The sequence below is a fragment of the Vipera berus genome (assembly GCF_964194415.1).
Source record: "Vipera berus genome assembly, chromosome: 1".
In the NCBI taxonomy this organism is placed as follows: Eukaryota; Metazoa; Chordata; class Lepidosauria; order Squamata; family Viperidae; genus Vipera; species Vipera berus.
This window is the reverse complement of record NC_138202.1, coordinates 162,547,386-162,575,283: the sequence shown is the minus strand read 5'-3', so window position 1 is coordinate 162,575,283 and position 27,898 is coordinate 162,547,386. Positions and strand designations below refer to the sequence as shown.

Below are 27,898 nucleotides of genomic sequence, written 5' to 3'. Positions count from 1 at the left end.
ATAACAGGCTGCCTACTCTGCTTAACTGTTCTCCAGATCAATTCCAGACACTTTCTCTTTTTTAAAATATATTTTATTGATTTTTTTTAACATAGTCACTTTAATATTTGGTAAACAGCGTGTTGTCTGGGTTTATATCTAAAAACAATCAATAACAAATAAAATCTATAATTCCATAATCCACATAGTAGCTTTTTTTTGATTTTCTCTTCTTCTAATAATATTCTTTTACCAGCACTGAATTAGTACATTTCTTAGTATTTTGATAGCTAACAATTGAATATAAACATTTTTTCTAGTATTTAACAACCACATCAATATAAAGCTTCTTTTCTAATTGATCATCTTAATTACCTCGTCATAGATCCTGTTTTCAAAGTTCTTATTTAGATTTGTTTTCCCGGCAATGTTCAAAAAATTCTTACCAGTTAATTACACTTACGTATTTTTGTCCTCACACAAGCCTTCCCAACAATTTTACATTTCTCATATCTTAAAAAAAAGAAGAAAAAAGGAAGGAAATAGTATACTACTTGAGAAACATGTCCTTCCTAAGCTAAGATACATTTATATCCAAAAATTTTCTATTCTTTTTAACCATATTCAAACAAATGTTTAATCTTTAAAAATTCCATCTAATAAATCCAATCATCTAATCTTTTAAATCTATTCAGAACTTTTTTTATCAATTAAGATTTTCTCAAGATCAATTACACTTAAGTATCTAAAACATTTCCCTCATATAAACCATCCCAACATTTTTATTTCTCATATCATAAAAACAAATACTATGTTACTTGAGGGGCCCATCCCTCTTAAACTAAAATACATTTATATCCAGATTTTTTTATTTTTTAACCATATTCAAACAAGTGTTTAATCTTTAGATATTCCATCTGATAAATCCTATCATCTAATTTCTTAATTCTAACTTTAACCTTTTTTGCCAAACATCTTTCCTAATCTGTATGCTCCATCTTCCCACAGTCTTGTAGATATTGTTTTAAGTACAAGAGAAAAATCCAGTAAGATGTTTTTGTGGGAGGGTTTCGCCCCTTCGCATTCATTGAAAATCTTTTTCTTTCTTTCTCTCTTATCATTGTCTCTCAAGTTCTCGTAGTTCTCCTGACAGCTCTATAATCCATTTTGTTGAATCTTTTTTCTTGTCCTCATTATTTTGCAATCTTGAATTGTAGGTTATCTTTTCCATGTCTGATATTTCCTGCAAGTTTTTCTCCACCTGGGTTAAATCATAATTCCTTTCATTGTTGGGTTCCATCTTTAAATCTCTTTCCTCTGGTTTATAGTCAGTTGTCTGCTTTATCGGATTGCTCTCTATTTTTATTTTCTGGACTTTTTTTGTTGTAAGGTTAAATTGAAGATGTGTTCATTTATATTTTCAAAGTTGTTTTTAATTTCCTTGTGGTTTGAAATCATTGTTGTTTGAATTAGTTGCAACATAGCGTACATTTCCTCCTGGAAAGTATTTGTTTTTTTCTTGATATGTTCTTTCTGCAGGTCTCTGATGTTCCATGATAGCCAAAAATCCAAGTTTTCCTTTTTCTGCAAACAGCTTTAGAGTCACAGTTCAATAAGTATTTGTAATCCAGGAAGGTCAAAAAATTTTTCTAGGGTTTATAGTTCTCGCCTTGTGGGTAACCCAAAATGTTTTCTTTTCTTTGTTATAGCTGTTCTCTGTTTAGTTAAGACATTGCAGGTCATAAAAATACAGAATGCAGCCGCGAGAGTTGTATTGGGAGTCTCCCGATACTCCCGTGTTACACCTCTGCTCCGCGAGCTGCATTGGTTACCAGTTGTCTTCCGGGTGAGGTTCAAGGTGTTGGTAATGACCTACAAAGCCCTCCATGGCATGGGTCCAGAATACCTTGGGGAGCACCTGCAGCCGGCGTCAACTTCCCTCCGCCCAGTACGCTCCCACAGAGAGGGCCTCCTCAGGGTGCTGCCGGTCAAAGAATGCCGACTGGTGGCCCCCAGGGGGAGAGCGTTCTCTGTGGGTGCACCGGATTTATGGAACCATCTTCCGGTTGAGCTCCGGATGGCGCCCGATCTCCGCTCCTTCCGGCGCGACCTTAAAACCTATCTCTTTAAACAAGCTGGCCTGGCCTGATGGGACGGGGTGGGATTTTTATTAACGACTTCAATTTTAAATTTGTATTATCTCTGGGCATTGTTTAATTATGTTTTAATAATCTAATTTTAACTTTTGTATCTAATTTTTATGTATTGCCCTGTTCACCGCCCTGAGTCTCTTGAGAGAAGGGCGGTATATAAATTAAATTAATAAAATAAATAATAAATAATAAAAAACAAGTTATCTTTTTCTGGGCTTTCTGCCAATTCCTGTATCAGAGCGACTACAGTTGTATATTTTCATCCACCACTAGATGTCAGCACCAGTTCATTTTCCAGTTTTCAAAACAAGCAATTACTTTCTTCTGTTTTCATCAGTAAACTTTTGAAAAGAAAATCTTAACAAATTCTACCAATTTCAAACTTATCCAGATTTAAGTCTTATATTCATTTCATTTCAATATATTTCTGTCCCCCCTAAAAGTTTAATTCGCTGCTTCCTTCTGTGGGAGAGTGGGGCAAGGGTCCCCCTCCTTCTCACTTTCAGAGGATTTTTGCTTCTTGTTTTTCTCTCTCTCCAAGAAATCAATTATCAAGTAGAAGAGAGAGAATTGATATTCTTACCCAGTTCCAAACACGCTGTTTACAATTAAGCTTAAATTAGTGCTTTTTGGCTTTGGCTGCTTGTACCTTGGGCTAGACTCTGGAATGAAACTAGCCTTTCTTCTGGAGGGCTTTCCCCGAACAACCAGATCGACCACCATCTCTCTGCGGTTGGTGAGGCTTTCCTCCTTTGTTGCCTCTCTGGGGAGACTTTAGGCCCATTTAGGGTCCCCTAACAGGAAAAAAAATTGGCCATAGGGTGAGGAGTCCTGTGATCCCTCGGTTGCTGTGCTACTGCACAAAACTGGAAGCCTCCTTTGATTCTCAATGTGTGCTTCCAAGGCTGATGCAGGCATTCCCACGAATGCCAACTTCAACATGGTAGCCACAAATCATTGGTCCCAGTAGCTCACTTCTCATTTCATACTGCTCAGGAAGACGTTTCAGATTCATGAGATTTTCAACAGCCAGTCTGTAAGAAATCGTGAGACATCTGCTCAGAAACCTTACAGAAACAATGCAGTCTCAGAGCATTGCTTCTGAGTACTCTTGACTTGTATCTTTATAAGGACATTTTGTTCATCTTTAATTGCTCATCTTTAGATGGGAATCCATGTGTTCACATTTATTTTATACCTGAACAAGTAGAATATCCTAGAACTGAGCTCTTAAGTTCAGGCCATGGTTCCTGCTTTTCTTGTCCAGTTCACAAGCAACACAAAGCAGAATATGCAAAACAAAAGGAAACAGCAACCAGAGCAAGAAATACAGTATGCAGTAAGAGGCTGACAATCTATCCCCTTTGTCATGGTACAAACTTTAGATATGTTTACTTGGATGAGCAATATTAGTGATTGGGAACTACATAAAAAAGCATGGGTTGCCCTTTGCATGGATATCACGCACAGCCCAGATCCAGGTGTCAGTCTACACCACAGATCGCTCTGAGAGAGGCAGCAGCACACCTGGTAGAATGTACCATGATGGGATTTGGAGCACAAAGATCTCGTGACCAATTATTCCCTTTGAGAGCAAAATAACATATGTGGACTGAAGACACCATTTTAATATGCATTCAGGAAACAATGTTCATTTGGCCATTAAAGAGCTGTTAGCCTTGAAAATCTATCATTGTAATCCAGGTTGAAGACAAGGGGTTTGCACCCATTAAGTAAATGATGAAATACTGTCAGGAGCAACAACAGCTTTGACAAGAAATCAGGTAAGTTAAATTACTGATACACTTGGCAGATAATCATTTTATTTCTATGCATTGGAAGACATGGGCTCAAAGCCCACCATCCAATGGCAGCCATTAGAAATACAGATTTTTCAGACTAGCAGTTTATGGGAACAGGTACAAGTGGTTTGAAAGATTCTTTCAGAATCACAGAAAAAGCACTAGAAAGATATAGGCCAAGCGACTTGGGGTGACGTGGTGAGTTTAAGGAGTTTTCTTTGGTCAGTGACACATAAGGGGGAAAATGCTGAGGAATTGCCAACAGGAATAAAACACTTCTGTCAGATATATTGTGAGAAATGGTGAATCTTCTGGAATTTAGAGAAAATAAAAACCCATCTTATACATGAAAAATGAGTTCCACCCACAACAGGCTGTTAAATTTCTGAATGAAATCCATTAAATGTGGCATGAATTATTAGTACACAAACCATGAGCCATACAGTGTACTGTAAAAGAGATTCAAATATCAGTATAACCCACAGGATAGAAGAATTTGAACTGGGAAAATTAAAATCTGAATCTTTAGGGCTTCCAGTTTGCCATGCAGCCGCTATGGACAGCTGGGAGACTTGCTCTCTTCCCCCCCCCGTCCAGTTTCGCATCGCTGGGGGGCCCTGAAAAGGGCCGAAAGGACTGGCCATTATGGCTCGTCTGTAGGCTGTGAACAGCCGAAGTCACATTTTCCACCAGGCAACTCCTAAAGCAGCGCGGAAGAGACTGGGTGAGATCTACCTCTTTTACACCCTAATTACTTTTTGTACGTCCTTAAGCTGCTAAGCATTTTCCCCCCTGTGGTGAAAGAAGGGGGACTTTTCCCCTCCCTCCAGAAAGAGCGGCGACTAAATACCCAGGGGCGTTTTGAACGTTGAAAAAGTTACTGAATCCCAATTGGAACTTTATTTCTCAAAGCATGTGGATTGAAATATTTTTTATTTCCTATTGTTCATTGTCTACTTCTGTTGGAAATCTGGATTCTTTCTTATGAAAAAAAGAAAGAAAAACTGAAAAGATTAAGACAACTTTGGGACTCAAAGGGAAACTTTAAAAGGGGCATGGCTGACTGCCCAGGGAAATAGATAAGATACATAACCTTGAGAACTTTGAAATAACAGCTGTGAAAGGCTTTGTGTTCCCTACCTAGAAAAAAAAATCTCTCTTTTGGATTTTCTAAGTGTAAAGCCTTTAGCTTAAAATACCAATATGGAAGAAGGCCAGGAACAAAATTTCCTTATAGATGAAGATCAACAAACTCTCGCTAGGTTGAAAACATTAATCCAAATTATTACCACAACCAATGAAATACTAAGAGGCTATGTGAAGTAAAAAGAAGACAGTCCAGATGTGAAAGCCCAAACTTTGACTACAACTAAAGAATCATCTATACAAAATACAACAGAAAAAATGAAACATTCAAATACTATGACAGACGAATCTACTACTCAACAAATACTGACGTTTGAAAATTCAGAAAAGACATCGACAACTTGGAAAAAGGAAAAGGTTTCTTACACAACTCAGAAGGAACCAGAGGATTTAGAAAAAGAACAGTTGGATGAGAAGATAAACAATTCAGAACAACCACATCGATATGGAAGAATAAAGAGAAGACCCACTAAGAGCTACAAGTCCTCTCAAAAAAATAGTGACCGGATGGTTTTGTCAATATCAATTAATATACATGATATTACAAGGAGACAGGTTCGATGACCCAAAAACAAGGACATGGAAGATGATTTGGCAAAGGAAAAAAGCCAGAATAAGACTCAAGAAGAATGGAGTGTCGACCATCTTATCGAAATCTAAAACAGAACGTACTTAAATAGATATATTTTATATATTTATATTTTATTCGATTTCTATACCGCCCTTCTCCCAAGGGACTCAGGGCGGTTCACAGGGCATATATAAATAACGATACAAAAGTTAAAAGGAAATTAAACCAGTGCCCAATTAAAATACAACAATAATAAAATACTAAAAAACCAATTAAAAACCCATATTCCCCCATCAGGCCAGACCAGCCAATTCAAACAAGTGGGTCTTCAACCCGCGGCAGAAGGATCGGAGGTCTGATGCCATCCGGAGCTCAACCGGCAGTTGGTTCCATAATGCCGGAGCACCCACAGAGAAGGCCCTCCCCCTGGGGGCCACCAGTCAACATTCCCTGACCGGAGGCACCCTGAGGAGGCCCTCTCTGTGGGCACGCACTGGGCGGAGGGAAGTTGACGCCGGCAGCAGGTGGTCCTCGAGGTAACCCGGACCCATGCCATGTAAGGACTTAAAGATCATAACCAGGACCTTGAACCTCACCCGGAAGACAACTGGTAGCCAATGCAGCTCGCGGAGCAAAGGTGTAACATGGGAGTACCGGGAAACTCCCAAGACAACTCTCGCAGCCGCATTCTGTACCAGTTGGAGCCTCCGAGTGGTCTTCAAGGGAAGCCCCATGTAGAGAGCATTACAGTAGTCAAGGCGAGAGGTCACGAGCGCATGAGTGACTGTACACAGGGCATCCCAGTCCAGATTTTGAATGTCCCGGGATGCCGGAATGTACAGCCACTCAGTCTTGTCAGGGTTGAGTTGAAGTCTGTTCCTCCCCATCCAGACCCGAACCGCCTCCAGGCAACGGGACATCACAGCGAGGGCATCACTGGGGTGGTTTGGGGTCGAAATGAAAAGTTGGGTATCATCGGCGTATTGATGATACCCAACTCCAAAACCACGAATGATCTCACCCAGCGGTTTCATATAGATGTTGAACAGGAGAGGCGAGAGAACCGACCCCTGAGGAACTCCACAAACGAGAGACCTAGGGGCCGATCTCTGCCCCCCTGCCAACACCGACTGCGAGCGTCCCAGGAGATAGGAGGAGAACCACTGAAGAACTGTGCCTCCCACTCCCAATCCCCTGAGACGCCGCAGCAAGATACCATGGTCGATGGTATTGAAAGCCGCCGAGAGGTCTAATAGGACTAGGACAGAGGAATATCCCCTATCCCGAGCCCTCCAGAGATCATTCACCAGAGCGACCAATGCCGTCTCCGTGCTGTGCCTGGGCCTGAAACCCGATTGGTACGGGTCCAAATAATCCGCTTCATCCAGGACCAGAGGGAGCTGATGCGCCACCACACTCTCAACAACCTTCGCAAGAAAGCGAAGGTTGGAGACTGGACGAAAATTGTTCAATACAGCTGGGTCCAAGGCAGGCTTCTTGAGGAGAGGTCTCACCACCGCCTCCTTCAAGACGGTGGGGAAATTACCCTCACTCAAGGAAGCTGATATAACCACCTGGAGCCAGCCTCGTGTCCTCTCCCTAGCTGCATAAACCAGCCAAGAAGGGCACGGATCCAATAAACATGTGGTGGAGCTCAGCCTCCCCATAATCCTGTCCACTTCATCAGGGGTCACAGAATCAAACTCCTCCCAGATAACATTGACAAGACCGCCCGTGTCCTGGTCGTCAGACTCTGCCCAGCTGGAGTCCAAACCGGTCCGGATCCGAGCGATTTTATCCGACAGATGTTGACTAAATTCCTCGGCACGACCCTGCAAGGGATCCTCCCTCACCTCCTGATTAAGAAGGGAGCGAGTCACCCTAAACAGGGCGGCCGGGCGATTATCTGCGGACGCGATGAGGGTAGAGAAGTAATTACACCTCGCCGCCCTCATCGCTGCGAGATAAGACCTAATATAGGTTCTTAACCGCAATCGGTCGGATTCGGATCGGCTGGACCTCCAGCAGCTCTCTAGGCCCCGTTTCCGACGCTTCATCTCCCGGAGCTCCGCGGAGAACCATGGAGCTCGCTGGGATCTGCACCGGGTCAGGGGCCGCAAGGGTACAACCGGGTCAAGTGCCTCAGTGGCTGCCCTTTCCCAGGCTTCCACTAAGGCATCCACCGAGTTGTGAGCAATGGAGGCAGATGGGGGCCCCAGCGCCGCTTGGAATCTGTCAGGATCCATTAAGCGTCTGGGGTGGTACCATCTAATTGGCTCCGTACCCCCACGGCGGGGGGTGGCAAAACGGAAGACCAGCCGCAGGAGGTGATGATCGGTCCATGACAGGGGCATAATAAATGGAGAGCCCCCACCAAGATCATCCAACCACTGTCCAGATAAAAAAATCAGGTCAAGGGTGTGGCCTCCCTCATGAGTTGGTTCAGAAATTACTTGCGTCAGGTCCATGGCCGTCATGGAAGCCATGAACTCCCGAGCTAGCTCAGATGAGCCTTCCAGGGATGGTAGGTTGAAGTCTCCCAAAACTATAAGTTTGGGGAACTCAACCACCAACCCCGAGAGGATATCGAGCAGCTCGGGCAGGGCTGCCGCTGCGCGACTAGGCGAAATGTACACCAGCAGCAAGTCCAACTGCGCCCCAGAACCAAATCTCACAAAGAGAGACTCACACCAGACTATCTGAAGAACGGTGGTCTCCCGCGGACATAAGGTCTCCCTGATAATCACCGCCACACCCCCACCCCTACCTTGAGCTCGTGGCCGGTGTAGCACCCGGAAGCCTGGTGGGCAAAGGTCAACCAAAGGGACCCCACCCTCTGGGCCCAACCAAGTCTCCGTGATGCAAGCCAGGTCCGCATGCTCACCCTCAACTAAATCCCTAACGAGGGGAGCTTTGTTAACCACGGACCTGGCATTCAGGTACACCAGCCGGAGCTCAGGAGGCTGCACATCCTCGCTCCCGGAACCTCGGGGAAGAAGCAGAGGGTCGGAGCGCCTCACCGCTTGCAAATAGCGGAGACGGCCCTCCCGGTAACGATACGGCCCCCTGTCTATCCACCTGCTGCCATTCCCCGTCGTGGGAATCGGTAATCCCACGACCCGCTCATAAGCCCCGGAGACAACCACACCGTTCTCCCCCCGCGCGGTCAGACCCAAGTCTGGCCTGAGCCATGGTTGATTGGCAACCCCCCATAGCCAAACAACCCACATCTCCCACCCCTCTCCCCAACCCCATAAAAAATTTCGATAAAAAAGTAATCAGGGGCCTCCTATTAAATTTGTGTTGACGGCCCCTGCCCCTGCCCAGCCATCTCTCAGGGTCCCAGGGCTCGGGCCCTTCATCAAGGTTAAGAGTATTTAAAGAGGCGGGTCGCACCCAGGAGAGGGGGGCACCCCTGAGGGCGAGCAAGTCCGTGCTGGTGTATTGTAGCATATGGGTCCAGCAAGTCCAGGATAGGCATCCCATTGGTTATATCCATGGGAGGGTCGAAACATGGAGACAAATATCTGGATCCGCACCCAACTTGACTGCCACTCAGTTGGGTGCTCCCAGGGACAGGCCGCCCCCCGCCCTCTCACGACGGGTTGCAACTCTGTTCCTGGGAGTGGTCCAGATATCCTCTGGGTAGGCATACCCCATAGAGCTCCCACCTCTATGGGGCTGCAGATGGAAAAGCCAGGCCACTCTCCCACCGTGGCCAGTACCCAGGTGTGTCCAAAATCCAAGGGGAGGGGGGGTAGGCAGAAGGATGATAAATATGTATGTTCAAGGCAAAAAGGGTAGGCAGGCCAGGATAGTAGAGATGGTCTGAAGTCGCCGTCATCGCTGCAGAAGCAGTCCAAAAGTGGTGCAGGAACGACGTCATCTTTGCTCCATTAAGATGACCCGCGGTCGTCTTCTCCGCCGCTAAACGGCCCGAAGACGCCGTCGCCGCCAAGTTGACTGTCGCCCTCTCCACCGCCAAAACGGCCCGAGGGCGACACCGCCGCCGAAAGCGGCCCGAGGCGACCTGGGGCAACATGGGGACCCCACCGCCGGCGAGAGGGCCAAAAGCCCCAAAAGCGACAAAGCCAGCCACCGGCCACCGCGAACGGGGCACACAGTCCCAGGAACGCCGGTGCCGCCGAAAGCAGTCCGAAAGCAGGCCCCAGAAACGTCCCACCAGCTGTTGGCCGCCAAAAACGGCCAGAACACACCACCTTTGCCGTCGCCGCCGAACACGGGCCGCCGCCGCCGAGCGCGGGCCGCCGCCGCCGCCCAGCGCGGCCCGAAGACCACCGCAACCAGCGCCGGAGACGACGCCCACGCCCACGATAAGATGTGCATGTTGAACACAAGACATTGTTATGAACTGAGATAAAGAAAAAACTTTGGTCATTAAAATTTAGCAGTATAAATACTAATAGCTAATTTGAGGATTGATTTGTGTATAAAGGTCATGTAAGGGTGAACAATGTAGATAAGCTAAAAACGTATTGTTAAAAGTAATAAATAGGTCTATATGGAACGTTAAAAACAAAAATTATTAGTTTAAGCAAGAGATAGCAGATACAAAGAAGAGAAAGAGGAAGTATTAAATACTGAAATAAAAACAACTTTTGATTAAAAAACCCTGAAAACTAGCAAAAAGGAAGGATATCATATTGTATCCTTAACCTGTTGACATAGAGGGTCAGAAGTTAAGTAGACGGGATGTGTATTTTGAACATTAGACTTTGTGAGGAATAATGATAGATGAATTGGGAGTATATTAAAAATTTTGGGAATGATAAATATCAAACGTTAAATCTAAATGTTAGTGGAAATTAAAGCTGAAAAATCTATTAGGTCATTGATTGTCTAAAAGACTGTATGTTAAAACAATTAGAATATGTGTAAACTAAAAACTTTGGATATATGTAAGAAAGCTATCTTCTATGTGATTGATAAGATAAAATTTGTCTTTTAATTTACAAATAGACAGTATATATGAAGGGAAAAAGAGAGGAAATGTTTATGGTAGCAATCTGAAATCTGTACTAATGATATCTGTATGTAATTGAATTACTACTATCCAGCCACCACGTTGCTTTTCAAATATGTGAATGTAATATTAGAAAATCAATAAAATTTGTATATAAAAAAATAAAAATAAAATCTGAATCTTTAATTAGGGTAGAAGTTGGTGGACCACATGATTAATCAGCTCCAAAACCAAAACGGCACCTTTTTTCAAAACAATATGGTTGAATATCCCATTTCTTAACATTGGGAGAACAAATCCTAATGTTTCAAGTCCAATATTAGTTATGAATTTGTTATGGTCACCTCCTAAGCAAAAAAGAGAGCATTCAATTGTCAGTAATAGTGCAAGAACAATATTTGACTCAAGCAGTTGAAGGGAGAGTACAAGCAGTTGGGCTGTGTTGGGTTAAAAGCAGTATCAGTTGCTGATAATTCTGTCTGTAACATTGGACTTGTGAATAAAACACTTGGAAAAGGAATGGCTTATAAATAACTTTTCCTAAGATAATTGGAAAGATTATCACCAGGTCAGTCTTTCTTTTCATTTTAGACTCAATGATCTATGCATAGGAATCATGATCTAAGGAACACCATATCATGTCCAACATGGATATTAAGGAAAGATAAGTAACAATGGGGCGTAGGAAGTGCTTTGATTGGCTATACTGAGTTTGCCAAAGCTGGAAATAGTAAAAGCTGTTTTAAAATGGCAACTGCATCTTGCTCTAGTATTTGGAACTATATAGTCAATGTCTTCATTTATTTATTTTTATGGTCTCTTGTACCCATTTTTTAGTACAACATATTAGCTATCCCATACAATTTTGTACCACCTGCATATTCAATAAGCATATTTCTCTTTTCCAAACCATTAATGAAAGTACTGAAGATTGGAAGATCCATGAAAGATTATTGTGGCACCAACTCAATACTTCTTTCTAAATATGATTTTTGAGACAGTGATGTATCCACATAAATGCCATACCATCTACATTTAACTAGCTTGCTGTCAGGGAGCATTCTGTCAACATAGTCACATTACAGGATTCATGCTATTAAAAAAATACCCATTTAAAAATATGGTAAGATTTATCTGGTAAAATTTGTTCTTGACGAATTTGTACTGACTTTTAGTAACTATTGCATTATTTTAAAGTGTTAACAAACTTTTATCCTTTGTGCTACAATCTTCCAAGTTGTTAATGGCAGACTAACTTGTCTTTAATGTGATTCTTATGTTTTGGTTGCTCTCTTTCAAACTTTTGGCACTTCACATTTTTTCAGGATTGTTCAAAGATTTACATAAGCCAGAAAATTAGCTAGATCATTCAGTTCACTATAATGCAGTGCCAAGAAGCTCTAGAGATTTAAAGTCATTCAAACTATGCACATTTTTTTTAGAAATTTCAATCTTTAATCATGCCCCTTCTTAATGTCCTACTTTTTCTATTTTTTGTGTGTTTATGGACTGACTACAGCAAAATAGAAGTTGAGATGCCCTGTCTTTTCCTTGTTACCTGTTGGTATTTTGCCTCTTTAGTGATTTTCTTTTGCCATTAAATTCTCTTGTCACAGGACCCAATTTATTATTGTTCTATAAAAAAAATCTTTTTTTTAAAGTCCAAGACTTTGATTAAATATTTGAAATTGGTATCAACACTTAATGACCACATAAATTCTAAGTTTTACTTTTCCTTACAATCAAGAATTTCAGCATTATATGATCATCTTCCCCACCAACGTTCCAGCTACTTCCACTTCCTTAACTAATCTTCTTAATCCTTTTTCTATCCTCTTAATAAGAACTATTTACAAGATAAATTAAGAGTTTTGTGGAATAACTATGCTTGGCAACATTTGACTCTGATGATTCTGAATTTAAGATGAGCCTACCAAAACAAAATAATGAGAAACTTTTTTAAAAGGTTATAACCATACATAAAATTCCTCTAAAGTCCCAGCTTTCATTTTTTGTCAGTCGGGATTGCTAATTTCCACTGAAACCAATCCTGGCTTATTCTTTTCCCCCAAAATGTGCACATGGAACCATCTTACATATCTGTAGATGTCATAAGCCATATTTTTTTTTCAAAAAAATGTTCAGGTCAGGAGGAAAAAAATAAAGAAACAATTTGTGAAACAAAGTTCTGCATTTGTAAAATAAATTACTTTTTCATCTGAACACACGCACAATTTCTCTTTTCAAACAAACATAAACAGAGAAAGAAAATTTAGACATCTGTACTCAGCAGGAATAAAACTGATACATTACTTTATAATCAGCCTCACTGAATTCAGCAACTTTAACTTCCAGATACATAAACTTGCTATGCCAGGAATTCATCTGTTTAGACCAGTCACCTCCATACAAGTTGGGGCTAAAATTGGGAAGCAGTTCTTTAGGCATTGAGCTGTTTGTTTCTCCTCTTGAGCTTCCCTTCATACACAAATTGAGTGTCTACAGTGAAGAACCTCCGTAGCAGTTTATGGATATTAAAAATCCTCTTGATTTCCCCCAGCTTTCCCTAGCTGTGCTGGCTAGTCTAATTTTCAAAGGCATTCAAGCTTTCAGCTCAATATCTGCTCCCACTTGCATTAATTATTAGAAATTCTGCTCAGTTTTCAATACTGGCATCTATTGTCAGCAAATATGACTATCCCCAATGAAAAATTAGTCTTCCTATTGGATAAATATAAGTGCTTTGTAAAACATTCTCCATTATCACAGTGTAAGATAGCCACCAAAAGTATCTGGATTGCAGTTGGAGATAGGCAGGTAGGTAGGCAGACAGGCTAGTGGTAATAAGAATGATTAACACTATCTAAAAACAGGAATTCTTCAAAACAGTAATAGGAAGCATTTTGTATTATTGATATTTTTAATCAAATAAGTCAGACTGACTGGACTAATTAAAATATAAAACAGCTCACAATTATCTTTCAGCATGTTCACTTTTTCCTATTTTATAATGTAGTTCTTTGCTCAAAAGATAACATTTTAGAGAGTGAAAGAAAATATTCTCCACTTTTCAAAAGACATGCAGAACCTGCACATAATGAACTTATGGCTGAAAATATTGAGAACTGACATGGATCAGTTTATAAACTTTTGTCACCAGTCATTTGGCCAGAAATCATAACATTTTATAAATATATCACAGAAAAAAGCTTGGGGATGTATCCTCCATTCTATAGGTGGCTGAACATATATAAAGTAGCCTAAAATATTAAATTCTTGTGCGGTATTTATTTTAATCTTACTCCTAATCATCTCCCATTCCTATGTTAAAAGACAGTTATTAGTTGGACGTTCCTCAAGAGAGCTTGTCCGAGGACGTCTCCATGGTCATGTGGCCGGCATGACTAGACGCCAAAGGTGCACGGAACGCTGTTACCTTCCCACCGTAGTGGTCCCTATTTTTCTACTTGCATTTTTACATGCTTTTGAACTGCTAGGTTGGCAGAAGCTGGGACAAGTAACAGGCACTCACTCTGTTACGCGGCACTCGGGATTCGACCTGCCAAACTGCCAACCTTCAGATCGATAAGCTTAGCGTCCTAACCCACTGAGCCACCGCGTCCCATATATATATATAGCCTCCGAAATTCTTTATTAGCAATTTGAATAATTTAAACAAATAATGAACTGTCGTAAGTAGTGACTATAGCCTGCGGATAGCCTTGGGCTAGGCTGAAACAGGAAAGATTTAACTAGCAAGGTATTCAAAAAGACTTGACAAATACTTCACACACACACACACACACACAGAGAGAGAGAGAGAGAGAGAGAGAGAGAGAGAGAGAGAGAGAGAGAGAGAGAGAGAGAGAGAGAGAGAGTGAGAGAGAGATTGAGATTTTCCCAGAAGAACGAAGCTGAAGTCACCAGCCTGAGGATGTATGTATGTATGTATGTATGTATGTATGTATGTATGTATGTATGTTAAACGTTTGTTAAGTATTTAGAATGCACTTGCTTAAGTCCCAAACACAGGACAAATCTTATTTCCTGTTTCAGCCTAACCCAAGGCCATCTACAGGCAGTAGCCACAGCAGTGGCAGCTCATATTTGTGTAAATTGTTTTGGCACACACACACACACACACACACTACAAAGTGAGTAACTAAAAATATGATCTGTAACAATACCTCCATGATGATGTGACAAACTTCCTCCATTAGCAAGGATTTCATCTCTTGCTGCTATCTAAAAGGAATAAAGTAATTTAAATTATTTAAATTATTCAGCTGTTGAAGCAGGCAAGATAGTATGTTTCATTCAGTCACCAGCAAATATATAATATAAAGGAAGGGGATGTTACATTTACACTTTTTTAAAAAATCCCATTTATATCCCGCCCTTCTCCGAAGACTCAGGGCGGCTTACAATCTAAGCACAAATCAATGTGCTTAGCAATAGCCTTCATTCTATGTATATGCTTGCTTATTAGGACTTTCGGGGGCCCCCAAGCGGCATTATTACAAAGTCAGCTTATTGCCCCCAACAATCTGGGTCCTCATTTTACCTACCTCGGAAGGATGGAAGGCTGAGTCAACCTTGAGCCTGGTGGGACTCGAACCTGCACTAATTGCAGGCAGCAGTTCTTTTACTTGCAATTTACCTTTTGAGAGACATATTTCCAATTGTTTTAAAAAAGTCCCTGATAAAAATGAAAACAACTCCTTTCAGAGCATTTTCATTCTGAAGTTCTACATAAACATAATTTTAGTTGCAATATGTACCTAAACTGTATTTACATAGCAAATGTCAGCACATATTCATCCTCACTCTTATTCCACCCCATTCTGCTGATAAGTAAAACTTTGTTAGAGTTCTACAAATATCCTATGTTGTTTTTAAAAAGCAAGCAAACAGAAGAGTGTTTGCAATCAAAAATTATGGTCTGAATTGGGGAATGGGGGAATAGAGACCAGAAGAAAAAGAAGAAAAATGAGGTTAGAACTTGGGAGAAAAAAATTGGGAGGGTTCAACTTGATAAGAACTTGGATGGGAAAACCACCTGGAAATTCAGGGTCGATGAAACAGATGACCAACAGCTCATCAAAAATAATGTGAAAATCTCCTTAAAGCTATCAAACAGCCAGTTTCACATTCAACTTTGGTTCAGGTAACAATGAAACATAAACTTTATCTAGAACATTTAAGTTATTACCTCTATTTCATCAATAACCCGAGTAGGGTCACTAATTCCTCTGTAGTTAAAGCCCAAATAGAAGTAGACACATGCACCAGCATCATACAACTGTGTCACCCTGGTTTATTAAAAAAAGAAAAATGTCTGATCAAATAACAAAATTCCTGAACAAACAGTCCAGTTTAAAAATAAACGATATGGCGACACTGGATGTTAAACACAAGTATTCCCATCTCTCCTAAGTTTGGATTATTAAGTTTTATTTACAGCCCAAAGCCTCAAAATAGCGAAGTACTCAGCCAGCTTCGGGATATTCCGGGAAATTCACACATCGTAAAGTGGCTAAGGTTACAAAACACTGCATTTTAGGGATAACAATGCTGCTGAAGCTGAACTATGGCTGAATTTTCAGTCTGACCAACTGAGAAAAGTAAAAGTCACACTGCATCTTACAAGCCTGACTTGTTTCAACTAGTGATGATTTAGGTTAAATGCACACTACATTTTGTGTGATAAATTGTGGCGATTCTAAACAAGATGAAGGCCTGTTGTAATTTAAGTTTCATTGTAGCAATTAGGCAATTCAGCTGATGCAAGTAGGCATATTAAGCTATTTTACAAAAACTAGTCACCAAATAAATAAAGCTACATAGTATTAGGGCTTTGGTGCAAAATTATAGTGACATAATTTTAAGAGGTTTCTGGGAGCAATAAAAAATCACACTGTAGACCTACATATCACCTGTGTGATGCCCAACCCATTTTAGAACTTAATTGATATGAAGATGCTTTACCGACAGGTAACAAATGGTGGAAACTGAACACCTTTTTCTTTGCATTCTCTCGTCATTCTTTCTTTTACATTTTTGCACAGATCGAGAACCCTAAAGATAAAATAGCACAAAAATTAAAAAAGCTAAACTATTTAACATATTCATTGGTAACATTTTATAACCGATATAAGAATAGATTTATTGTAACCCAAGATAATGATTAATTCTGGGTCATTAAAAGTAAAAATGTGCCTACGCATTCTGCTTGGTTCTCAAAGGTACATATTACCATAAAATAATTATTAAACAACATTTAATAGAAACGGAGTATATTTAAATATGTTACATTTTTTATCTTGATTAAAGCTTTTTAAATTTAAGATATAGATGGATAATTCTCCTTATCAGGGCTTTTACCTCCAAAAATACCACTTTTGTTTATTCAATAAATCAAAACAGGCACCTTCCCATTCTGCACAAAACGTACTAAAGGCACATTATATTGGCTCTACAGATTCCTCTGAATGTGATAAGGAGAACCAGATGACCTAGTAAAGGTTATAAACTTGACTACACTAATTGTAAAAGCCAAATGTACGTACACACACACACACACACACACACACACACATCCTCAGAAGCACAAGACCACAAGCACAAGCACTGGACTAAATTCAGATAGTCTTTTGAGGATGGTATCAGTAAAGCCATTTAATTAAGCAGTTCTAAGTGTGAGGTTTGGGGTACTGTGTTATATTTTTGTAATTTATTCTTAAATTACATACATACATATTAAGTTTACATGCATATTAAACTTTGCTTATGCTCATTAGGAAATCACCAGAGAGATAATGGTTATCCTCTTTTTCAAACAACAGGATCTTCCATTGGCTCAAAAAGTGCCTGCGGATAGAAGTTGTTCCTCTGTTGGAGGACAGGGAAGTTAGGAGCCAACTGATTAGGTTTTCTTACTTCATCAAAAATCTATGAAGTATTATTACTAAAATACGTTTCACATGGACTGTCAAATAATACATTTTTTCTATTATTTCAGAAACAATCTGCTATCTTTATATTCTATCAAATACTTAGATCATTAAAACCTAAAACCATCACTTTCTAACAAATTTTCAGGAAAAAAGTCATAAAAATATTTATTTTCACTGAATGGAAAATGTTTTGATTTTACCTATCCCAAGGAACGGATGTTTCAAATGATTCTCCAATTACATAATAATCCATGCCAAGGTCCTATTCAAGAAACCAGAAAAGGCTTAGATTAGTATTACATTTTAGACTCATATATTTACTAGGAATAAATATGCAACTGAAAATAGTTAAGGTATTATTGAGGCAACAGACCTGCATTTATTTAAATTAAATGACTAGGCTCAGTCTAGGAGTAAAGTATGGAAAATGTATCTGAAACTTAGTTTCGATTTCCTGAAATTAAACTATGTGTAACATGTATCTTGGACTCAATCTATACCTCATAAGCAAAACTGTAAAACTATATAATTTTTATAAAGCACAAAGACAAAAAAAGAAGCAAAACAATTCCATTTCCATGAATATTGTACCTCAAAAGTTCAAAGTCTATGTATTTACTATCTAAAACCAAACACAAGAAAAAAAACCAATAACTAAAGTAAAAGGATAAAAATTGCAAGAAAATCTTGAGAAAATTAACAGCTAACCATACCATACCATGAGGGAGGAACCAGATGGCTTCTAATAGCTACTAAAGGTAAAGGTAAAGGTTCCCCCACACATGCATCCGACTCTAGGGGCCGGTGCTCATCTCCGTTTCAAAGCCGAAGAGCCAGCGCTTGTCCGAGGACGTCTCCGTGGTCATATGGCTGGCATGACTAGACGCCAAAGGCGCACGGAACGCTGTTACCTTCCCACCGCAGTGGTCCCTATTTTTCTACTTGCATTTTTACGTGCTTTCGAACTGCTAGGTTGGCAGAAGCTGGGACGAGTAACAGGCGCTCATTCTGCTACACGGCACTCGGGATTCGACCCGCCAAACTGCCGACCTTCCAATCGACAAACTCAGCATCCTAACCCACTGAGCCACCACATCCCTTTAATAGCTACTACTGTTGTTCAAAAAAAAAATCAGCCTTCTTAGAGGTTTCTGAAAAGTGGTCCCTCAAAAGAAGGGTAATGGCTTCTTGGTCACAATGGCAATTAAAGTTGTTAGCCACTTTCAATCACCACTCAATGTACAAGGAACATTTTAATAGTATATGTTCAGATGTACCTCCAAGAATTCTGAACCACTGAAATATGGGCACATTTCTCAACAGAATCAGTTCATGCCTTTTTCTTGCTTTATTTCAATAAGCTGCCAAAGTAATGCAGAGTAGAAAATTATAAATCTATATATTGTTCAAAAAGTAAAATAAACTTACCCTAATATAAGCAATGACAAATGTCATCATATAGCCTCTCTGTCCATTGTCTTCTCCAGCTGCAAGACCACTGCAATTTGAAAATAATAAAATATTATACATTCTGGCTCTAAAATGTCAACACTAGCCATTCTGAGGATATAATAAGAGTATAGGTAGTCCTCCACTTACGATCACAACTGAGCCCAAAATTTCTATTGCTAAGCAAGGCAGTTGTCAAATAAGTTTTGCTCCATTTTATAATCTTTTGCCACGGTCGTTAAGTGAATCACTGCAATTGTTAAGTGAATCACATGTGTGGTAAATCCAGTTTCCCCCATTGATGTTGCTTGTTGGAAGCTGGTTGGGAAGCTTATAAACGGTCATCACAGTGGGACAGTACAGCTGTCATAAATACATGCCAGTTGCCAAGCACCCGGATTTTGATTATGTGACCATGGGGATACTGCAACGGTCATATGTGGGAAAACTGGTCATAAGTCACTTTTTTCAGTGCTGCTATAACTTCAAATGATCACTAAAGGAATGGTTGTAAATTGAGAATTACCTGTACTTTAGTTGCTAGAATGTATATAGATTAAACTTAGTTCAAGATATAATAGACACAAGAAATTATATGCATCTGCATATACACACAGGATTTTCAAGTGACACAAAGTCCATCATTATAGTATATGTTGGTATGGGAACCCTAAAGTTTTGCACTGTTTAGATATATCCACACAGTACCGAAAAGATAAAAGAACAAAGGCTTTCGCTATTTGGCAAAAATATTAGGAGCTGTGGTGGCGCAGTGGTTAGAATGCAGTATTTCAGGGTAATTCTGCTGACTGCAAGGAGTTCTATTCTCATCGGCTCAAGGTTGACTCAGCCTTTCATCCTTCTGAGATTAGTAAAATGAGGACCCAGATTCTTGGGTGCAATATGCTGACTCTGTAAACCACTTAGAGAAGGCTGTAAACCACTGTGAAGCGGTATATAAGTCTAAGTGCTATTGCTATTACGCAGGGTTTAGAGAAAAAAGATTTTAAAAGATTGCCAACACAGTACAGTGATGAAGTTGGACTAGGAAACTTGAAGTCAAGTCTGCACCAGATCCCAGAGATGTTGGACCAGTCGCTTTCTGTCAATCGGTCTCTCTCTCTAAATACTCAAGAGGGTTTTTTGTGAGGATAACACATGTCAACCCACCCACCCCTTCTCCCATATGCTACCTTAATGTATGGAGAGGAAAGGCAGGATATTTATGTAATAAAGCAGACTTTTCTGGCCCTCAAATGATGGTATTGGGTGTCCACATACTGACAAGCCCATTGTCAGCTACTGAAGTATGGTAAGATTTGGGCAAATAAAATATTTATCTAGGGGGATTTATCTCATCGATATTTTGGTACTTGCAAATGCGCTGCTCCTGACTGCTGCTGTATTCTGTCAATTCTCTGCATTAAGTTTATATTCGTTAGTCAAATTCCTCAGAGTAGGAACCCCGTGGTTTGTTTTTAAAAAGGACAAGGCTTCAACTCCACTTGTTGGTGCTAATGAGCACTGTTCTATGGAAGAGTCGGGGGGGGGGGGAGCAGGTCGCTAGTGACATCTTTGATTTCATGCAGCAAGAAAGGCAGTTTAAAGAAGCTTGGGAACAGTTGCTGCCATGGAGCTATCTTCTTTCTACTATTACTGGAGGTTGAAAGGAGCAGAACCTAACAGCCAACTGGGTTTGCAGCTTGATAAAGTGATAGCCAGACAGGAATAACAGCTGCCTGGTGGGGAGTATAACAATGTCTTTTAATAGCTGGTTGCAATTCCCCCCCCTTTTTTTCTCTGGCATTGTGACAAAGAACACAGTGTGCAAAGGACAGTGCACAAGAAAAACCAACACGGGGCTTCAGTTCAGATTCAGTAGCTAGAAGTTCGATCTCATTCCTCGTTTTGTAGCTTTCAGGCCAAAAGTGAAGTACAATTGACCAGAAAAGTATAGATAGGATATGGAGCAAGAAATTGGTAGGTTAGCTCTTTTTTTTATTTGCAAATTAATTATGAAATTTATATATATATATATATATATATATATATATATATATATATATATATATATATATATATATATATATATATATATATGTATATGTATATATGTATATGTATATGTATATGTGTGTATACTAAAGTTAACAAAAGATCTGCTTAGCAATAGCAATGCTGTTATTTTTTTTTTTCTTAAATGGAAAATAAAGTTGTTGTAATCTGAATAAATATCTTCACCGTAGTTTCATTATCAGACCCATAATCAATCAAACCAGCTGGACACAAATTACCCTTCCATTACTCAGCTTATAAAAGTGAAATGTTTCCTGCTTCCTTGTAACAGCACAGAGCAATAGGTGACAGGAGGTGGGATATATATAATTAATCAAGTTCTGTTGATTAAAGACAGACAATTTCCTTTTTAAAACAGACTTGTTCATTCCAGCTGTTAAGTCAACAATGGACATTATTATACCTTAATCTCTAAACATTACTCTCCTTCCCTGCATCAATTCATTTATTATCAGAAGTTACTTTTCAAAATTAGAAAACAGAAACTATTATAAATAGACGTGACTTCAGCTGAATGAGATAAATCTTTACATTTTGTTGTAATAGTTAAGGCTTTGCCAAAATGCATGCTTAGGCAAACTAATAGCAATATCTGCCATATTTATTATAAGAACATAATTATTGAATACGTAGAAGTGCGGTTAAAAAGAGACCAACAATGTTAGCTTGTTCTCACTTTTCCATTTTCTATAACTGAAAAATGCATGACAAGGCTCCATCCAGTTCTACCTAACTCTGCAAAGGTTTTAGGAAAATAAATAAAAAGTAGCAGTTATAAAACTTTAAAAATCATACCCAAATTTTGCAGCAATATCATAAACTTGCTTTTCGTGCTGGAGGACTTTCTCTCTGGCACCCTCAAAGACCAATGTAGCAACACATAATACATTGGGATCAAATCCTTTGAACTGTGGAAAGAAAGCACCTGCATTGTATTATCGCAACATACACAGCAAGATCTCCATATTATTGGCACTAAATTCATTTTCATATTACTTTTGGTAAGAAGATCAATTTCTAAATGAAGAAGCATGACATGACTTTTTTTTTAAAAAAAAGATGAAATTGAGAGTTCAGTTTTTTACTTTTTCCAGGCACAATTAAAATACAGTACAGTTTCAACTACCAAATATCAACAAATATCATATTTCTTCAAGTAAAATCCAGAAAGAACAAGAGGCCGGGTAGCTGGAGAAAATAAGAGGAACAGCAATGCTGATGTTTCATTTCTATCAGCATGGAAATACAGAATAAGAGGGATCAATCATTGTCTCATTTTTAAAAATCTCTTTAAAAAAATAACTGCATTTTGGATTGCAAAACACATGTTTTGGTTCATCTGCAAATCACCTGACACTGTTCATTATTAAACTGTCAAGCAGATCCATACTGGAACTACTTTCTTTGAATTATATAAAACTATTTAAAATTTGCATCTCTTTATTGCCAAGATTAAAATTAGATACCTTTGTGATATAAAATTTTTTCAGTCCATCCAGTAATGATGTAAAAATAGAAGCAACCTGTGGTTTAAGAGCAAGACCTAGCCAAGAAAGAAAAAAAAATGTAAGACAAAAGAAAGATGAATAAAGATAATAATAATAGTAATAGTAATAATAATAATAACACCTCCACCAATAGTAATAGGCGCCTTGGGTGCAATCCCAAAACAACTGGAGCACCACTTGAACACCATTGGCATTGACAAATTCGCCATTAGTCAATTGCAAAAGGTGGCCTTACTAGAAACTGCTTCCATCCTGAGATGATATCTATAATACCATCAAACATCCACATCTGCCTATCCCAGGTCCTTGGTAAGGACTCAATAGGTAGACAAAAATGAAAATCCAGTCTGAACATCTGGCTGACTGTACAATTATTATTATTATTATTATTATTATTATTATTATTATTATTATTATTATTATTATTATTATTATTATTATTATAATGGAAATGTCTGCAATATATTTCCACTGTATACAATGCAATACGTACAGATGTACTTCAAACCAAGGAAATTTTGAGATGTAGGGTGAAACAAAGCATTTTTGTCTGAACTTCAACTTCTTGATCTAGGGCAGGGGTGTCAAACTCAATTTCATGGAGGGCCGCATCAGCATTGCGGTTGCCCTCAGGGGGCCGGGTGGGTGTGGCCTGGGTGGGCGTGGCCTGCTGGGTGGGCATGGCTAAAGTGCGTATGGCCTACTGGGTGGGCATGGCCAGCTCTACATCGTTCGCATCAAGGGTGCCTATGGGGGCCTGGGCAGGAGTGGGACAGATCTGAGGGTCTCTGGCAGAAGGAGGGTCTCTGGGCCAGGGCCAAGGCAGTGGGGGCCGTTCCCTCACTGTTTCCAGGATGGCTTCGCGGGCCACATGAAACCACTTCGCGGGCCGGATCTGGCCCCTGGGTCTTGTGTTTGACATGTCTGATCTAGGGTTTCATGATATGTAAATTATACATCACACTGGCCTACTTCCTGGATTTACATTCTCTCGTATCATTGTATGGTAGCCTTATAAAGACTCAAGCAAGCAGAAAATGTGGAACTTAATTATCCTCCACATTCCCAGGGTTTTGAGGGGGCGGGAAAAATCACAACTAGCACTGGTTTTAACATAGGTTTTATTGCAATCTGTGCTTACTCACTGAAGGGATATACTTCAGCTAAGTTCAATTACTTTCTTAAGCTTTTAATGAACAGACTTTTACCATTATTGCTGCTCCTACACTAAGAGACTTCACTTTGGGGACTTTTGTTTGTTTGCTCTCTTGCCATTTTTCATAACCAGGTAAGAAGTGAGGAGGGGAGCTTTTTCTATCACTCCCTTTTTACTCTTCCAATTTTATAATCACTATAGGCCTCGCCTATTCTTCAAGTATATCAAAACACAAAGAGGGATTAGAATATTGCAAGTGCCATACAACTGCAACCCTGTCAGTAAAATACTGATGCTAACAGAGCTTTTTAAAAGTAGAGGATTATCCAGCGGCATGTATGTTTCTCATAGATCATCTACTCCAAGCGGAATAGTACTTATTTTCCTTTCTAAAGCCTGGAAGTAGATCTGTGACTAAATCTTGGATTGCACATTTAATTTTTTTTTTAAAAAAAGTTTGTTGCATGATCAAGTACTTGTTCCAATTAGCTGTTCAAGAGATTATAACCTGATTAATCGAACTAACAAATTAATATTACAGTCCTGGCACGTTTTAGCAATATTTGAATTTCAGCAAACCACTTACTAGTTATTAACAGATGAGAAAACAGTAAATGCTGGAACAAATGTAGTGATGGCTACCTGTAGTAAGTTACTGAGAATGACTTACACATCATGTCTTAGTTTCCTGATTCCAATGCTGGGTTCCAATTTACCAAGTCTGACATTAACGGAATTATTTAGGATGTGTCTTAAGTACTTGAGCAAATTCTGTGTGATTTTTGACATTTTTTAAAAGCAAAAAAAAATACTTATACAAATAATTTGGTAGATATCACTAGCTTTTGCAGTGACAAGAACACACGCCTAATGTTGTCGTTTTGTGATAGGCTGGGTAGTTCTTTGAATCTTGACTGCAAAGACTGGGTAGTTCTTTGAATCTTGACAATTGACATCAGATGGAAAGACAGTAGAAAGTTGCAGCACAGGAAATAAGTACAGGAAGAATAGACTATAAATTCTAAGATGCGGTTTTTAATTCACCACTTACAATTAAGGAAGGTCTGGTTACACAGCACTTAGTACTTTTACAAAAACGATTCCTAAATATTTAGTAAAAAACCTACCAAACTGAAACTGTACATTGTCCATCAGGCGAATGGATGCAGGAGCACATCGCTATGGGGAAAGAATAAAAGAGTAGTGATGAAAAATACAAATGAAATTGTATCAATGTGCCAGAAAAAAAAGCTGGGATGGAAAAAAGTACTACTGTCCAACCAACTGTTAAAACACCGAACTTCTGCAAAGCGGTTTCATCATTCAGTAAAAAGATATTCAATAATACCTCAACACCGGGAGTCAGGTTTTTAAAAATTTGAACCATTAATAATATCGTTATATTTGGCCTTTCAAATAAATTGCAGATAATTCAAATATATCTGAGATTCAGTATTATAAAAGATTTTTAATACTGTATTGAACCACAGTTAGCCATAACTGTTTGAGGAGAACACTTTCTAAAACATAATGCCCTACCGTAAATAAAAATTAATTTTAACAGGTCCAAAAACATTTCAGAAATTTGACAGCAAAGAAAAACCATTGCTTAATTCTGAAGGATGAATTCAACCTTGGTCAAACAGTAAAAGATGTATTTCCATAATTTGCTCTCCCTCTGCAATCTGCCATCCATCCCTTTAAATAATCTGCCCTGGAGAATCAGATGGCTCCCTCCAGCAGATTTTAGGTAGGATGCCTGGAATCGCAACTGCAGGCAGGGAAGGGGAAATATGGTTGGCTAATGTTAAGTTTCACTCAAAGAAGTAATACTTGTAAAAAAGGGTATTATGATTTAAAAATAGTCAAAAGGTGACCAGAGCGATAAAGAATAAAAGTGATGTAAAAGTAATGAAAAGACAGTGGAAGATTTGAGCATTTAAAGAATACACAGCTGTTCAAGAGTAGAGAGGAGAAAGGATAAAACATATATTTCCATGTACTGTATTCCGTCTTCCCCAAAAATGTCCCTGAGGTTTGGGAGACAAGAGTAGTATAAGATCTGGTATTATGGAAAAATTCGAAATGGGGAAGGAGAGAAGGCATACACCTTTGTTTCATTAGGTATCTAAAAGGAATATAAATTAAAAGAAACAAAAGACAAGAAAAAGTGAATAAAATACAAAGGAGTAAACAAAAGATCTACAATGCCTGGGAGATTTCAGCTTTAAAATATATCATTAATTACCGTATATACTTGAGTATAAGCCGAATTTTTCAGCCCACTTTTTGGGCTGAAAAACTCCACTTCGGCTTATACTCCAGTCAACAAAAAAAAGAACTGTCCGTTCGTTCGGAACAGGCTGCTGAGAGAAGCTGCCTCGCCTGCTGCGCCCCCAACAACCGCCGCTGCCGCTTTCCCCCCCCCATCGCTCACCCGCTGCCCCCGAAAATGCCGCTGCCGCTTTCCCCCCCCATCGCTCACCCGTGCTTTCCCCCCCCATCGCTCACCCGTGCTTTCCCCCCCCATCGCTCACCCGTGCTTTCCCCCCCCATCGCTCACCCGTGCTTTCTCTCCCCATCGCTCACCCGTGCTTTCTCTCCCCATCGCTCACCCGTGCTTTCTCTCCCCATCGCTCACCCGTGCTTTCCCCCCCATCGCTCACCCGTGCTTTCCCCCCCCATCGCTCACCCGTGCTTTCCCCCCCATCGCTCACCCGTGCTTTCCCCCCCCATCGCTCACCCGTGCTTTCCCTCCCCATCGCTCACCCGTGCTTTCCCCCCCCCATCGCTCACCCGTGCTTTCCCCCCCCATCGCTCACCCGTGCTTTCCCTCCCCATCGCTCACCCGTGCTTTCCCCCCCCATCGCTCACCCGTGCTTTCTCTCCCCATTGCTCACCCGTGCTTTCCCCCCCCATCGCTCACCCGTGCTTTCCCCCCCCATCGCTCACCCGTGCTTTCTCTCCCCATCGCTCACCCGTGCTTTCCCCCCCCATCGCTCACCCGTGCTTTCTCTCCCCATTGCTCACCCGTGCTTTCTCTCCCCATCGCTCACCCGTGCTTTCCCCCCCCATCGCTCACCCGTGCTTTCCCCCCCCATCGCTCACCCGTGCTTTCCCCCATCGCTCACCCGTGCTTTCTCTCCCCATCGCTCACCCGTGCTTTCCCCCCCCATCGCTCACCCGTGCTTTCTCTCCCCATCGCTCACCCGTTCTTTCCCCCCCCATCGCTCACCCGTGCTTTCTCTCCCCATCGCTCACCCGTGCTTTCCCCCCCCATCGCTCACCCGTTCTTTCCCCCCCCATCGCTCACCCGTGCTTTCCCCCCATCGCTCACCCGTGCTTTCCCCCCCCATCGCTCACCCGTGCTTTCTCTCCCCATCGCTCACCCGTGCTTTCCCCCCCCATCGCTCACCCGTGCTTTCCCCCCCCATCGCTCACCCGTGCTTTCTCTCCCCATCGCTCACCCGTGCTTTCCCCCCCCATCGCTCACCCGTGCTTTCCCCCCCCATCGCTCACCCGTGCTTTCCCCCCCCATCGCTCACCCGTGCTTTCTCTCCCCATCGCTCACCCGTGCTTTCCCCCCCCATCGCTCACCCGTGCTTTCCCCCCCATCGCTCACCCGTGCTTTCTCTCCCCATCGCTCACCCGTGCTTTCCCCCCCCATCGCTCACCCGTGCTTTCTCTCCCCATCGCTCACCCGTGCCGCCCCGAAAATGCCGCTGCCGCTCGCCCGCTTGCTCGCTTCCTCGCCCGGGGACCAGCACCAGCCAGCCAGCCCGCCGGCGAGAAGCCCGGCCCGGAGGTGAGGGGAGGGAGCGGAGTCGCTCACCCGTGCTTTCCCCCCCCCCATCGCTCACCCGTGCTTTCTCTCCCCATCAAAGATCCTTGGAAGTAATGGTTGGAAAAGTTTGCAAGTCTTTGGGAAAGTTCAAGAAGTGAAAGGAATACCCTCCTCTTGAAAGACCAGATAAGGCAGACAGGGAGATGAAGAGTTCAACCGAGTTTCCTCTTTTGTTCAGGCATCTGCACCCGCTGCTTTTAAACTCGCCGGGCGCTGCAACGGCACCCGTTTTCCCCGGCGAGTTTTCCCTACCTGGCCCCTGCAGAATCGCGGC

General features: G+C 41.0%; 1 protein-coding gene across 3 annotated transcripts in view; it reads right to left on the bottom strand.

The window, feature by feature from the left end:
- The window catches only part of AGPS (alkylglycerone phosphate synthase), a 78,045-nt gene that overhangs the window by 7,875 nt on the left and 42,272 nt on the right, over positions 1–27,898 (bottom strand). The window contains exons 12-21 of one of the 3 annotated variants that reach the window (XM_081315217.1): positions 24,908–24,959; positions 22,583–22,659; positions 21,912–22,024; positions 19,020–19,089; positions 17,792–17,853; positions 16,624–16,713; positions 15,848–15,947; positions 14,823–14,880; positions 3,108–3,166; positions 2,628–2,926 (exon numbers count right to left, since the gene is read on the bottom strand). In XM_081315217.1, the coding sequence (XP_081171343.1) occupies positions 3,144–3,166; positions 14,823–14,880; positions 15,848–15,947; positions 16,624–16,713; positions 17,792–17,853; positions 19,020–19,089; positions 21,912–22,024; positions 22,583–22,659; positions 24,908–24,959 (645 nt within the window). In that variant the 3' untranslated portion in view covers positions 2,628–2,926; positions 3,108–3,143. Of the gene's footprint in view, positions 1–442; positions 493–2,627; positions 2,927–3,107; positions 3,167–14,822; positions 14,881–15,847; positions 15,948–16,623; positions 16,714–17,791; positions 17,854–19,019; positions 19,090–21,911; positions 22,025–22,582; positions 22,660–24,907; positions 24,960–27,898 lie in introns of those variants that run through there. The other 2 variants (XM_081315216.1, XM_081315215.1) reach the window with 2 other exon arrangements.